The sequence below is a fragment of the Helianthus annuus genome, chromosome 13 (assembly GCF_002127325.2).
Source record: "Helianthus annuus cultivar XRQ/B chromosome 13, HanXRQr2.0-SUNRISE, whole genome shotgun sequence".
In the NCBI taxonomy this organism is placed as follows: domain Eukaryota; kingdom Viridiplantae; phylum Streptophyta; class Magnoliopsida; order Asterales; family Asteraceae; genus Helianthus; species Helianthus annuus.
In genome coordinates this window covers 85,274,741-85,289,722 of record NC_035445.2, presented here as the reverse complement: position 1 = coordinate 85,289,722, position 14,982 = coordinate 85,274,741, and the positions used below count along the sequence as shown (strand labels likewise).

General features: G+C 35.5%; 1 protein-coding gene across 1 annotated transcript; it reads right to left on the bottom strand.

Moving 5' to 3' along the window:
• Positions 1-2,664: 2,664 nt before the first annotated feature.
• On the bottom strand, positions 2,665-14,251 carry LOC110898438 (tRNA ligase 1). Its single transcript, XM_022145222.2, has 26 exons — positions 13,871-14,251; positions 12,779-13,210; positions 12,575-12,625; positions 12,361-12,443; positions 12,094-12,193; positions 11,905-11,983; positions 11,662-11,785; positions 11,379-11,485; positions 11,044-11,169; positions 10,893-10,957; positions 10,484-10,809; positions 10,341-10,372; positions 9,955-10,130; positions 9,626-9,705; positions 9,180-9,245; positions 8,812-9,092; positions 7,702-7,809; positions 7,504-7,601; positions 7,280-7,340; positions 6,399-6,475; positions 6,241-6,312; positions 6,083-6,159; positions 4,929-5,009; positions 4,725-4,827; positions 4,427-4,585; positions 2,665-3,784 (listed from the first exon to the last, which is right to left on the bottom strand). Exons 1-26 carry the CDS (start codon positions 14,009-14,011, stop codon positions 3,395-3,397), a joined length of 3,495 nt encoding a protein of 1,164 aa, XP_022000914.1. The 5' UTR covers positions 14,012-14,251; the 3' UTR covers positions 2,665-3,394.
• Between the last annotated feature and the right edge of the window lie 731 nt (positions 14,252-14,982).

Sequence of the window (14,982 nt, the reverse complement as noted above, 5' to 3'; positions counted from 1 at the left end):
GTATATATATATTCAGTAGGGTATTCGGTACCCACTTTTCTAGAATTCGGTACCATTATTTTTGGTAGTTGTACGACACTGGTACCATATATAGATGAGCATATTGTATGAGTACGAATACCGTACCAATAGACTAGGGACGGTATACGGTACCCACTTTTTCAGAAATTCGGTATTTTAAGTAGCGATACAATATCGATCTCATCCCTTAGTTTGTATGCTAGCTAGTGACAACGATAAACAAATACCGTGGTGCAACCACCATGGTGGTGGCGACACTTAGTACACTGATGGCAAGAACTAAGGTGGCATTGATGGTGTTGGCGCCGTTGGGGACGATGGTGACAATCGATAGGTGTTCATGTCAACAAGTAGGCGGTGATGACAAATATTGACAATGGATAGGTGCTTAAAAAATGTTTTTTTTTCCTATGGTTTGAGAGTAGTTTTTAGGGTTTTAACCTTCATGTATTTACTTTGACTAGGTGGTGTGGAAAAAAAACCTAGGGTCTTTGATGTCACGTTAACATCACGTAGACAGAGGGTCCTTTAAGCCCCCATCCTTAACTAGCATAGTGTGGAATAAAGCCCGATAAAATCTCTTTAACTATTAATAAAAAAAGATAAAAAGAGAAAAAAAAAACAAAAAAAAATTGATTGGTTTATGCACATGGCCCCCACTAAGGTCTCTCTTAGCGCTACTTTTTGGTGGAGCCATGGCGGTGTGGGAAACGCTACCCGACTGAGGTGGATGGGGACATTACCCCACATCGAGTAGCCTTGACATTGCTAATGTGTGTGATTTATATTTTGTAAGTAATGCCCCTATGAAAGCCAAGACCAAGAAAAGAAGATTCATATGTAATGCTCGAGTGGTTTAGTTTGTTTGGTTTATGTAATTTCAATCACAAGTTAGTTTTGTACCACGTGTTATGTATAAGTTACAGACTCAACATTTTTAATAAGTAAGAGATCAGAGTATTAAAATAAATATTTTATGATTTATGCTACTGAAATTTTAATTGTATCATAAACTTTAAATATCTAGTGATAGACTTATTACAACATTGAAATGTATGTTACAAGTTATAAAAAGTAGGGGGGGGGGGATAATTAATTAAAAGAACATGGTTTAAATTCTATAAAAAATTGCTAATGGGTTAAAGTTGATTTTGGGCTCAACGCAGGGCAACATCACACAAAAATAATCAGGTCTTGAGTTGTTAAGTATAATCGTTTATTAAATAAATCAACCCGCATACAACGTAGTTAATAAACAACTTTGATCAAGTTTAAATGTTTTTCAAAAGGCTTATGTTAAATAATTAGAGGGGGTATTCGTAAAGTGTTAAAATTTAAAGCTATAAAATCTCCTATCACTATTCTTTCAACAACTTTATACATCACCTCGACAGTCCATTCTCACTTCTTTGTTCTTCGGTCCTTTTCATTTGTTCCGCTAGTCCCAATTATATAAACTAAAGTTTGTTAATTGAGATGCGGATAATGAACAAAAACAAACTAAAAGACATCAATTACAAATAAAAAAAAGTTAAAAAGTCATTATTTGTATAAATTATTACTAGCAAGACACATTTTTAGAGTGTCTAATCTAGGGTTGACGCCTTTTATATGAGTAAATATAGAGTCGTGTTTGGGTTTGCCTATTTAACCTTAAATACGTTAACCAGTCAACCCGCTAACACAACATGATCTCTAGTCCGACCACTCTCTCCGGGTTAGATCCGTCCGTGATGATATGTTACAATAGGTCAATACAACACTCAATAAAATGACATAAACATCAATTTGATGTCATGAAAACAAGTTTAATTAATAAAGTATTTATACATGTTAAAAGTCAGATTTTTATAGTATATTTGAACAAAACAAGAACTTAGTGGCCAACTTTCAACTTTTTTAGGTAGTCTAGATTTTATCATCATACTCAGTATATCTCACCAATAGCAAAGCTAAGGTAGGGTCTGAAATGGGTAAGATGTAGAGAGTCTTACCTCTATCCCGTAGTCTAGATTAAAAGTGGTTATTAATTGGCATTTACCTAGACGAACTAATTCTACAAACAAACACAAGCTCTTATAGAACATACAACAACAAAATACTATATTTATAAAGCAAAAAGTAATACCAGAAAGGACAACTATATATAGAAGGCCACACACAATTAACACACCTACAACAAACATTCCTCTGAATTACTCTGCCTTGACCAATGCCCAATAAGATTCTCCCAAAGACCAACTTTGAAAATACACGTTTGTTTTCGTAACACATAAATGATGGTTATTAGCCTAAACACAAAGAACATAGTTCGCCCTCTAGTATATGATGAATAACATTAGGGTGTAAACAACCCGAGTTGTTCATAATCTACTCGAGATCGGCTCGCATCAAACTTGGCTTGCTAAAAACTTGAATTGAGCAAAACTTAAATAAGTAGCTTGCATAATAAAGAAACCCAAACCCAAATCTCACGTATTGAGCTCAAGTAGACTTGAGGACCTAAACGAACCCTATTATTTAATCATTTTCGTTTAAAATATAAAATATGTATTTACATCATAATTATTTTATAAATAAAATTATGATAAATATAACTAGTTATATAACAACCACCGAGCCCGAGCTCCAAAGATATAAATGTAAAACTTAACTAGTATATAAGATAACTTAATCAACATATAATAAACAAGCCGAGCTTAAAACAAGCCAAAGCTCTCAAAAGGTAAACGACACTCGAATTCAAACTTAGCCGAGCTCATGCTTGGCTCATTTACATAGATAACATTATAAAAGCTAAAACAATCGAAATGACAAATGTAGTAGCAAATTCCGAACTAAGTTGGTACTCAATAACTATTATTATTTTGCTAGTTTCATTTATCCGTTAAGAACAAGATCATGTGATGTCGGTTGCTCTTTGGTGTGGTAGATTTCCTCCGACCATCACCCCAACCCAATCATACCACCACCTCTAGCCGCCGCTCCCTAGATATGTCCGTCACCATCCCCCATTTCCCCATGACCAACCTAAAACCCCAACTATTTCAAACACAAACCCAACAGGCTTACATATTGCACATCATTCGATGCTCTGTTTTCTTGTGTATTATTGTCTTGTGGTATATACCTAACAGGCTTACATAACATTAGTCCTACAAAATTACAGTTTTGCCATTCAAAGGTGCAAGACAACATCCTCCTCACTAGCAGAATGAAACCGGTATATTTGGTATGCTACAAAGATCCAATTATAGCAAAAACCACTTCTCAGTAGTCAGTACCGTCTGCTCTAGTACAAAACAATCTGGTATTCAGCAGGGTCCGGCCCGCTTGAGCCGGTGGTTGTAGTGTTACTTGTAGTACACACGGCTCAATGGAATTGCAGAACCCCGGTAATAGTGAAAGGCGGGTTAAATTCAATGCGCGTAGCTTTCCCTTGCAAAACCAGCTCGGGTAATGTATTGGCTTCCTTAGGGGGTATGCCTTGAGCGGTCCATAATGTGAGATGGGGCCACTCGTTTTTAGACGTTATCTTCTGACCATCAATGGACCCGGGCTGGGCTTCCAATGCAGCTAGTTTATCTGATAATAATAGTGCGGTTACATCCACTGGCACCTTTTGGTTCACGAAACGACCATAGTTAGCCACAGCGGTTACACCATGACTTCTCTTGTGAGCAAGAGTGATGTGGGCCTTTTGGAGGTTGTTAACTATGTTGTTTTCTATGAATGTTTTCACCTTCGGGTCGTTCTCGGATATCTGTTCAAGAAAATAATTAGATACATTCAAGACTACTTCATGAAAAATAAATATTATATGCTACAATTACCAACTTTGGTGAATAGTGACTTGAGGTTTTTTTTTTTTTTTTTTTTTTTTTTTGTCTTTTTTGCTTTTTTCTTTCGTTTTTTTTTTGTATTTTTTATACTTTTACTTCTCAACTCTCAAGCGCATTGACACTTACAACCCCTTTACTTTCTAAAGACTTTGTAATCGAGTTTTACGTGTTTATTTTTATGTACATGTGGGTACAAATTCAAGTTGATTTACGTTTCAACGTAAATTTTTCCCGGAAATGAGTCGGGTCAAATATAATATGTTCTTATGCTTATTATTATGTATGTTTTCAGTTGGCCTACGCTTTGACGTAAATTTTATTTTGTTCTGGAAATGGGTCGGGTCAGATATAATACGTGTTCTGAAAATTTTTCCCGTAAATTTTATTATGTACGTTTTCAGTTGGTCTACGACTCTATGTTTTGACTTAATTTTTTTCGGAACGCCGCGGCAATGCGCGGGACAATTTACTAGTTTATATCACATACGGAAACATGAAAATCAAAGAATATTAATTAACAAAATATTAAGACTCTTTTCAGAAAAAGTAGATATTTTACTCACATTTGAAAGGAGATTATGAACGTCAGCAACATGAACATCAATGGCAGCAAAAACTATAGTTCCAAACTTCCTCTTTTCAGATATCGGTGTAACATATTCTCCCTTCATTATTCTTTTTAGCTGTTCTAACACTTGATCGACAGCAATTTCAAAAGGAACCTACAGAACGTAGTATTCACAGCCTCAATAATATCTCCAAAGAAAATTTAATGCAACTATAAGAACAAATGAATGGAAAACATGTTTCGGATTTTTTTTTCGTTCTATATATTAAAGTATTAAACATAAAACATACTACCTGAATGGATGCCAAATAATCAGCATTTCGAAATAAAACCTCACGCAGTTGCTTCTCCCACAAAACCCAATCTTTTGCGTATGTCCCTTTACTGGGTTCTGATCTGCAAATTAAAAAAAAAAAAAAAAAACATTAACACAAGTACGGAAAGGAAAAAGAACAATATAACCAAAGTATATATATATATGAATGGAAAATACCAACCTTCCATGCCTATTAGTATGAAGCCTGTATAAGTTTATTCCCTCTTCCAATACTGTCTTCACCGAATCAGGTATCGGACTCCTTTACATCCCCAAAGAGTAGAAAACATACATCACTGTTAGTCCAGCAGCAGAAATATCGAGCGTAGATATTGATAGAGGTGGAAAATGGGCGGATCCAGCACAATGAACGGTGGTTCTAGGGTAGGGGTGTGCACGGTTCGGTTCGGTTTTATCCTAAAACCGAAACCGTAACCGAAATGTTCGTTTTCAGTTATTGAAAACCGTTCGGCTTAAGCAAAGGATCGGTTCGGTTTTGGACCAAAATTACGTAAGATTCAGAAATTAAAAGTACGATCCAAGATTTAATAATCTTTCTTAGATGTTTACATTTAAGTTATTGTGTTTAACCCTTTTAATTAATATTGTTCACATAAACCTAACTTCTAATACTTTGAAAATCATTTAATTTATATGTTAAATTTAGTTATTTCTTGTAGGCAATGGATAAATCATTTCAAAGATAAATAAACATGCTAATTTTTTTATTATAAATATTTAACATTTGAGAATAAAATTTATAATTCCTAAATAAATATATAACAAACATTAAAAAATGATTTTTAGGTTATTCGGTTGAGTTATTTTTGGTTTTTATAAAATGCAAAAACCGTAACCGAACCGTAAATTTCGGTTCGTTTTTTTTTTTCAGTTTTTTGTGTGATTAGGTTTCTTCTTTTTTTTGTGGTTCGGTTACGGTTTTTTGTGTGGTTCAGTTTTCATAATATGCAAAACCGTAACCGAACCATAATTTTCAGTTCGGTTATTCGATTCGTTTTTTTTTTTTTTTCGGTTTTTTGTGTGGTTCAGTTTTTTTTCAGTTCGGTTAAGTTTTTTCAGTTTTTTGCTCAACCCTATTCTTGGGTACTGGTCGGGTTAACCCAAACACATTTTGTCAAAAAATTTCAAAATTCGTATACATAAGTTGATTGTATCGATAATAACCTAATTTCCATAATAAAGTAACTTCGATTGTCTTATGAATGGGACCAGGTCAACTTTCTATCCTTTTTGACTCGTTTGACCATTATTGACCCATTGATAAGAAGATGGGCCAACATTGCCAGCTCTGAAAAATATTATCTATGTATCTACCTTTCAGATTTCAGGAGAGGCATCTTCACAAGTGAGCCAAAACGTTCGATCAATTCACTTTCAAACTCTGAACGATTCTGACATGCGAAGAACAAAAACCTTAGTAACGATTTGCAAGAAAAATAAAGTATAATATTCAGAAGTCAGAACTGTCATACCTTTCCATCATACAGGTGATAGAACATTAGCAACACGTATCCAACGTTTGGTGATGATTTATCAAGATTTCCCTTCAGATGAAACATCAAATAGTGACATAAGTAGTTTAATACCAAGCGGAAGCAACTACAATCGCATACATAGAAAACAAACTTACAGGATGATTAACTCGATTAAGTACACGGTATATGAAAACTGCTAATGCATCAAGAGAGAATGGATTTGAGTCGGTTCCTGCATGTTAACCCCAAAATTATTATGCTAAAGTAAACTGCTAATTCATTCTTGACAAACAGTTGACAATAAAGTCAACCTTTCAGTCTAGCATGTTATATATTTAGCTTAGAACCTATGATGTTGAGGCCTGAATGTACGCATATGTAGTATTTTAGTGTTAATATAGCATAGACCCTATAAGTGAAAACGAGGCATTTTACTGGTTTCTGAACAATAAGATGCATTCTGTCTGACCTATTCCCTTATAGTAGTAAGCTTGCTCCAAAAATGTATACATTACAACTTTAAGTAACTATAAGAACCAGAATTTAAATGCATTTATGACGAAAAGAATAACTCATTAGCTTGGTTTTAAAATGCGTACATTATGCGCGCATAATGCGTGATGCGCCCGATGCACTAATGAGAGCGCATCACAACAGCTGATGCGATGCGTTTACGTGATGCGAGAATATTGGGCGCATTTCGCATAATGCGCTCTGATGCACGCAACATTGTTTCTCATGCTTTTTTTCCAGATTTTATGAACTGTGTTCGGTTTTTTCCATAATTAACATCTTAGTATGCTTGATTTGAACCAAAAAACACAACTCTTATCTTCTAATTACGTCAGTTTTTTTACTTTAAGTATGTTTTTATAAGTTTTTATGTATAAATAATTTTTAACTATTTTTTATAAAGAACGCATCACGATGCGCTCGCATCGCGCATCACGCATCAGATTTTTGGACTAAACGCTTCGGAGCGCATCACGCAATTTAAAACCAATCTCATTAGAAGTAATAAAAGATTGACATAAACCTTCAGAGTCAGGCACAATGGGCACTGCAGATGCTTTAGTGCTACGGGACATATCCTCAATCTGCAAAAGTGAAAAAAGAAAACCACCATAAAGTTATTCAGGAGGTTTATTTATACTTTTATAGATCTTATTACCGAGGCATGTTGTCCTCTATATTATATTTGTACATAAAATATACTACGTGTAGTTTATGCACAATGGAAAACGTGCTTCAAAAAGTTACCTGCCTCCAGACTTCTTCATTGGGTGCATTCTTGTCAGCAAGCACTATAGAATAAGGTTTCTTCCGCCTCTCGTCAGCAACCTTTTGCCAATATCTTCCTGTTGAAATTTTAATCGCCAAAAAAAGCAAAAGTATATCACGTTATAACATTAAGAAGACGATAATTTGTAAGTTAATGATTTTGCTAGAGGTGGACACCTTTTATAAGGTCACCCATCAGACTATGAATTGGACGATCATCCTCAAGACCTTCTGAAGCGCTTAGTATTTCCTTACAAAGAGCAGATTTAGCACAACCAGGTATTCCTATAAGGAATATGTATATCTCAAGTTAGTGAAAATACATGCATATAAAAATAACAAATTTATAATCATACACATTCTACAATATCTTAAAAACCAAAGTCGGTGGGGTTTCCCACCGGCTTTGGTTGGCACCTATACTTTAAGAATTGTCACTTTTAGCCACTACTCAATCTTTGCTACCCCCTTCACTTTGACAATTGACACTTTTTTAGACCCTATGCCATTTTACAAGTTTTACAAACTAGCCCCTTCAACTTCTAAACCCTTGTAAATATATATGTTATACGTTTTTACCCTAATAAGTTTTTTACTGATTTAATTTTCCTTCAATAACTTTTGTTCGCTAATTTATTTAAAAAAAAAAGATAATTTGTCGTTGTCTCTAAGTTCCGTGTTTATCCCTTTCGTTCCTTTACTTAAAAAAACTTAACGTGCGTATTTTTATGTACGTGTCAATATAAATTCCAATTGGTCTATGTTTCGACGTAAACTTTATCTAGAAACGAGTTAGGTCAATAGAATACGTTTTCGTTATAAAAATCATTTTTACGTGCATATTTTTATGTATGTGTCGGTATAAATTCAACGTAAACTTTTTTGGAAAACGAATTAGGTCAAATATAATACGAGTGGAATCAAATTGTGTTTTCTTTTTTTCCTTTTGTTAAAAGCTCTAATTAATCCCTTTTGATTACACGTCAGTTTTTCTTTATACCCGTTACATTTTCTATGCGTGAGTCGGCTTACATTTTATACATTATGATTGTACGGTATAAATTTGATTTACTTTACGTTTTTATCCAATCGCAATGCTTATGTAGGTTGCATTGAGTTCAATCGGATACGTCGAAACACGCGTTTTCATATTGTTAACGCATCACATAACGCCTGGACTAATCCATTCGATGTTTGCGATGTACCCGCGCCGCAACGTGCACAGGTCTTATTACTAGTTTCACAAAAAGAAATAAGTTGGTTTCATATAAATTAAGATCATTATACCTGGAAAGAATACTATGAGACCTTCCTTTTTCTGAATAGAATCAAGACCTGGGCTAGAAGGTTCTAGAATCTTCTCGGTCTCAAGGTCACCTTCCTCATCTCCGCCTCCTTCAACAATGGCCAAGAAATCTTCTGTTCGAACCAGGTCACCAGCACATCCAATCAAAGCTTGATTCTCTGGACTGCGTTTTGCGTATTGTTCAAGGAAAGGCTCGGCTTCGCTCAAGTATATAGATGATGACAGCTGTCGGTTGCCACATTTCCTTTTTATGTACACTGCCCTGAAATAAAAATTGTATCATGTATAGTGAAAAATAAAAACCGGTAAGCATGTAAAACATATAATGATGATTTGATTCATCCATTACCACTCATCCAACATCTTGCTGAGCTGTCTCTGCTTCCCTGGAGATGTATTCCATATTTTCATTTGCCTATAGCATAAAAGAAAATCCTTTATAGACAATAACAGAAAATGAAAATTATCTATGTAAAAGGATTCACATGCGCGCACACACATTTCTGGCAATTTCATCTATATATTACAAGAATGACATAAGTGCAGATGTAACGTATAGGCAAGGGCGTAGCTTTGTGGGGGCAGGAGGGGGTGGCCGACCCCCCGAACTTTTCATTCGTTAGTGGACAGTATGTAGTTTTCGTATAGAAAATTTTGGGTATACACGTTTTTGACCCCCCGGTTTTATAGAAATTTTTGGTATATACGTTTTCGACCCCCCGGTCGGAAATCTCAAGCTTCGCCACTGCATATAGGTCAAGTCATATAAGGTCAGCAAGAATGACTGCGTTTTACCTGAGGTAGTAGGCTTTGTAGGCAGCTGGACCATCTTTAAAAAGAACTGACAAGCCGTTGCGAATTAAAAATGTCCTCAACTGCGCCAGAAGAATATAAGGTCAGAAAAACATGAAAGTAATTTACACCGAAGAATAAATAAATAATTAGGGTTTTGATCTTGCGTGATTTTGTGTTTCACCATGCATAATTAGGGTTTAAAATTGATCTCGCGTGATTTGTGTTTTAACCTATGCGTAATTAAGTCGCATATTGGTCGCACGTTAAGGAGCTATTGTACGTTAGCCTTTCCCTATATATATATCATACTTGGTTTAAAATGAGCATACCTTGTATGTAAGAAATTTTAACTTGATCATAAGATTTGCATCTTCATCAGCTAAACCTTTTTTTCCAGATATATCTTCACTATTTTTGTTATTTTTTCCAACATCTATGCTAGGTTTAGCCATCTCAGCAGCTTTCTCTTTACTCGCCTTGAACAAGTTAATTTCAACAAAAAACCCTAAGAAAACAGATGAGTCATATGCATAAGTCATGGAAACCGTCAAGTCAAAACATTTGACAGGGGGTGAGTTTGAATCTTTTATAAATCTGAATATTACAATTTCCATGTCCTTTGGTTAAAAATATATATAATAAATTATGATGATAATAATGTACATGCAATAAAGTTGCACTTCAGTTGTATTAATTAAGTAGGATGACCATATACCTCGATATAACGGCCACAGGTCTGGTTTGGACCTGAAAACGCCAAGTACAAATCAGTAACGCATAAAAAGTAACGGTTTTTTGTGTAACAAGATATAAAATGTAAAATAATTTCAAAATCAAGCAAGAGTAAAGATGTAACACCTCATCTCTTTCTGGTACCGCCTGAAAGTTGAATCACTATGCACATGTATCACCATCTTATAATGAAGATTATCACTAGACATTGAATTAATTTTCCGGAAGTTATGGTAGCACTTAAAAGCTGCCGGAAAACGCTTTTCTTTCATCAAACGAACCATTTCCATTAACTTAGTGGTAGAATAATCAGAAGGATTTGCTTGTAAAAATTTGGAAACCACCGATCTATCAGCATTTCTTGGATGTATATCAGAAGCTTCAATTCCAAACCAGTCCACATTGTCCGGACAAAAAGACGTGCCGGTATTCTCTAAAAGTGCCTTTATTTGCTGCATTGATGATATCAAGGTTTATCAGAAGTTTTCAGAAACATATGTTATAACCAAGTATCAAAAACGAGACTAAGCGTTACATGTTTTTCATCAGATCTATTTGCAGCACATATTTCCCGCAGATCCGGTCCCAAATCTTGATGGACTGTCACGTCATCAACCAAAGGTTTATCAAAATATTATGCAACACTTAAAAGGATATATTTTGAATAAAGTTAAAGGCCAGCGAACCTTCATCTACTGGCAAAGGATAATCTTTTAAAACCAGTTCCATCTCTTTTGTGCTCTCATGGCTTACAATACGTGCAACAAGGCCTTCCAGAATCTCCCCCTGCACCTTTATGTGGTCTATTGATCCTGTAACCATTCATTTTCGATTAAGATGATAAATATTATATATGTTTTAGTGATTTACATTGTATCTAGTCATTAGTGTTTCCACGTATGTCACCTTCTTTCTTAATCAATGGCCCAAGGTCCATCATATACTCTTATTTAACATTTTTTTTCATAATATCTTATTGCAATATCAATCCATTAAGTTCAACAGATGAATTCCGACATACCTGGCACAGAGACATCTGCCACCTCATCAAGAGCTTTACATACAGACGTAGCTGTCCCTTCCTCACATAATGCATCATAAGCAGCAAAAAATGATGTCACTGAGTTCCTTTAAAAAAAAAACAAACACTCGTTTGAATGGCCAAAAGTGGTAATTATGAAAAGAAATTAATGACAATTTTCTTACTGTCTTATATTTTTTCCGCAAAAAAGACAGATTTCAACATTGCTTAAGAGTTGGTAAAAGACAATGTTACATTTAATTTCAACAACTTAGGTAATCACCTTGTTGAGAACAACCAAACATGATTTGTAGGTAACCGCCATTTTCTGCAAAATGCAATAATTTCTGGAGTTGAGTAGAACTTCGGTTTCCCGTTGCCCAATTCAGTGACAGCAGTCACAACAACTGCTCAAGGTAGGACAAATAAGTGACGAAAAACCAGATCTAACCATAATTTATCAAACTTAAGACATAAAAAGCAAGTGAAATGATATAAACAATTAAAAGGTTGTTTTCACTCTTACCATAATCTTCACGAGGTCGTTGTCCATGGTCCCCTAAAACAGCTGTCACCAATTCCATCGATACGCTCATGTGTTCACGCTAAATGATGGTCAAATCCGTAAAAAATAGTGGTTTAACGTAGGAAAAAAAACAATTTACTTTACATTACCATTCATCACACTATATTAAATGTTTAATATGACAATTACCTCAAGGAAGTCATTGAACTCTGCTTGCTTTTTACTAGCTTCAGTGCCCCATGCCTTTCGAAAAATTCTTCCAAGAACAAAAACCCCAACAGCTGTATAGCTGTAGCACCAAAACAAATTTAATAAAGCTAATCTGACTTAAAGCTAACGGTATTTGATATAAATAACTTCTGTGTTTAGGAATATATATATATATATATATATATATATCGGAACGACGATGCAGATAACATAAAGCCAAAGGGAAAGAAAGGGATGTCAACATACACATTCCCGAAACTGTTTTTCGCATATGCTCCACCCTCATGACCAGCATACATGAAAAGTGATCCAGAGTGTTTAAGTGATACCTGATTATAACACGGAAGCATATACATACGTAAAGAGAAGACCAAGTTAGTCGCAAAATATTAATAAAAATATCAAACCATAATAGTATGCTCAAGAAACATTATCAGAAAATACTACCCGCTCACCGTACCTCCAATGTGGCAAGGCCTTTCGCAACCATCTCAATCATCCTTATCCTAACCTGGAATCAGACAGATATAAAGATTTTATCAACACCAAAACTACTCAATAAGCCAAGCAAATGCGACACTCGATGTCATTAACTGTGTAAAATACTGAAATTCTATCAACATCATAACTTCAATGAAATGAACAAATGAACAATTAAAGTTACCTCTTGATCCGACTTCTCATTCTCAAATTTAGGATAGAACGTTGCTCTTATTTTGGCAGTGGAGTAGGTAGAATTATCTACAGTAAACTTCTCCAACAAATTGCTGTTGAATAATTTACTAAAACCAACAGTTTGAGCCGCGGTATCAACAGTTTTTTTAGAATCATCAACTGTTGTAGTAGACACCGTCCCATAAGCCTTCGGTTTTCCAACCGGAGACTGTCCATGAGGTGCTAACTCATCCAATCTGATACCCCCAAACTGTATCACCGGAACAACAGGAGACTGCGCATTGTTTTCAACAATTGTGAGCCTACCAATTCCGTTAGTAATACCTTCTGCAGAAGCTGCAGGCCTAAACTCTGCAGCATCAGCTGATAAATCACTGCCTGGCTTCTGAGTCCACTTTTGTTCTTTCTTACCACTTCTTTTCTGAACATTATCAAATTAATCCAGTTACTAACAATGACATCTAAACCACAAAAATTAAACAATCAGGGATCATTTCATCCGGTAGTCAATATGATCTCTTCACCCGTTAATATAACATCCAACCTAAACAGGTAATTGCAGCACATGATTAGTCAATAGCATAGAACCTAAACATCACGACGTGTATAACACCGAGCACGGTTCGCTTCAACTTGGTCAATCGAAACGCAATAATTTTCTTACAATCAATAAATAAACTCCAGCAAATACGTTCAATAACAAACTGATAAATAAATACAAGTGTTGATTGACGAAATATTATCAAATAATTACCAACAATTACATCTAACCGCATATATCAAACAATCTTCCCCAAAATATAGTACAGATTAACTCATCAATAGCGTTGATTGACGAAATGTTATCAAATTAATCGAGTAATTACCAAAAAATACATCTAAACCACATAAATAAAACAATCTTCCTCTAAATTATAGTACGAATTAATCAATATGATATCCTAACTGCAGCACAGGATTAGTCAATAGCGTGAAAACTAAATAGCACAATCTGCTTCAACTAGGTCAATAGATAGAAAGGCGATAATTATCTAAAAATGAATAGATAGATAGAGCAGGTGTTGATTGATTGAAGAGATACCTTGTGATGCGGCATGGTGGAGTGGAAATCGGAGATGTTGGAGCGATGACGACGGTGAAGGATCCGGAAGGTTCTAGAAGGAGTGAAGGAAGATGAATAGAGAGTGCGTGTTGAAGTGAAAGCGCAGTGGTATACCGACATTCATGAAGAAGAAGCTAACAGGGATGAAGGTGTAGAGCTTTCAACAGATGGCAGTGAGTGAGAGAACGAGTAGTCAAGTAGACGACACCTCACCAGTCACCTCAGTTGAGTCCTGCACACAAAAATTACACATTTGGGTTTGGCCGTTTGGGTTTGGGTTCGGGCGTGTGATTAAGGGTTGAACGACGATGGCCTTAATCCCTTTGAAGATTAGTTGTTTGGTTGGTTTGAGTTTTTTCGGTTTCCTCGGTTTTTATGGTTAGAGCCGAAAACCAAACTTGCATCACACATATGTCAAAACCCTAGATAATGAAATTAAATAGTGATTACATACTAATTACACAAGGCAAGTAAATTTATACGAGCCAAGGAAATTCGGACTTATACAAACTAAGACCATGCCCAATAGCCCGTCTTTTGCCCGTTTTTTGGAGGCTTAAGTTCCCCTCTTGCTATTAGGTCGGTTTTAGGGTGGCTCGTTACTTAGTGCATGTTTGGTGACGACGGGGGTAGCCCAAGGATAAACAAAATGATTAATATGCAAAGAGCTTAAAAGGTTGAAAGGTTCATCGGATGAAAAGTTGTAAAATGAGGAAATCGAGAAACAGTAATCAGTCATGTCCAAGGACTAGTCTCACCAACCCATGCTCACCAACTCACAAAGTCAGAGCAGGTCTGCACAGGCACACTCTATTAACCAGGGGTCCAAAGCCTTCAACCCCAAAAGGGGAAACCCTCCATATGCAAACAGGTCTCGCTAGTATAGTTTATGCCATTTCAGGAGGAGTCTTCCACTATAAGAGGACAGCTCCTGAACACTTCAAAGACATTCCGAAAACACAGAGATTCCTTAATCTCTAGTCATTCAAAGAGTTCTTTGTCACTTCCAAATAACTCTTCATCAGATTCATCTCATTCATTCTATTTGTTTTCTTTTCTGGATTCGAGCTGGCCTCGGAGAAAGAACCTCA

What these genes read in the sequence shown, in the direction of transcription:
- LOC110898438 (XM_022145222.2), bottom strand. Translation starts at nt 14,011, where the DNA reads ATGTCGGTATACCACTGCGCTTTCACTTCAACACGCACTCTCTATTCA. An exon ending in GGCAGATGTCTCTGTGCCAG is followed by an intron (nt 11,170 to 11,378) that starts GTATGTCGGAAT and finishes GAATGGTTACAG; the next exon opens with GATCAATAGACCACATAAAG. An exon ending in TTAATCGAGTTAATCATCCT is followed by an intron (nt 6,313 to 6,398) that starts GTAAGTTTGTTT and finishes TTTCATCTGAAG; the next exon opens with GGAAATCTTGATAAATCATC.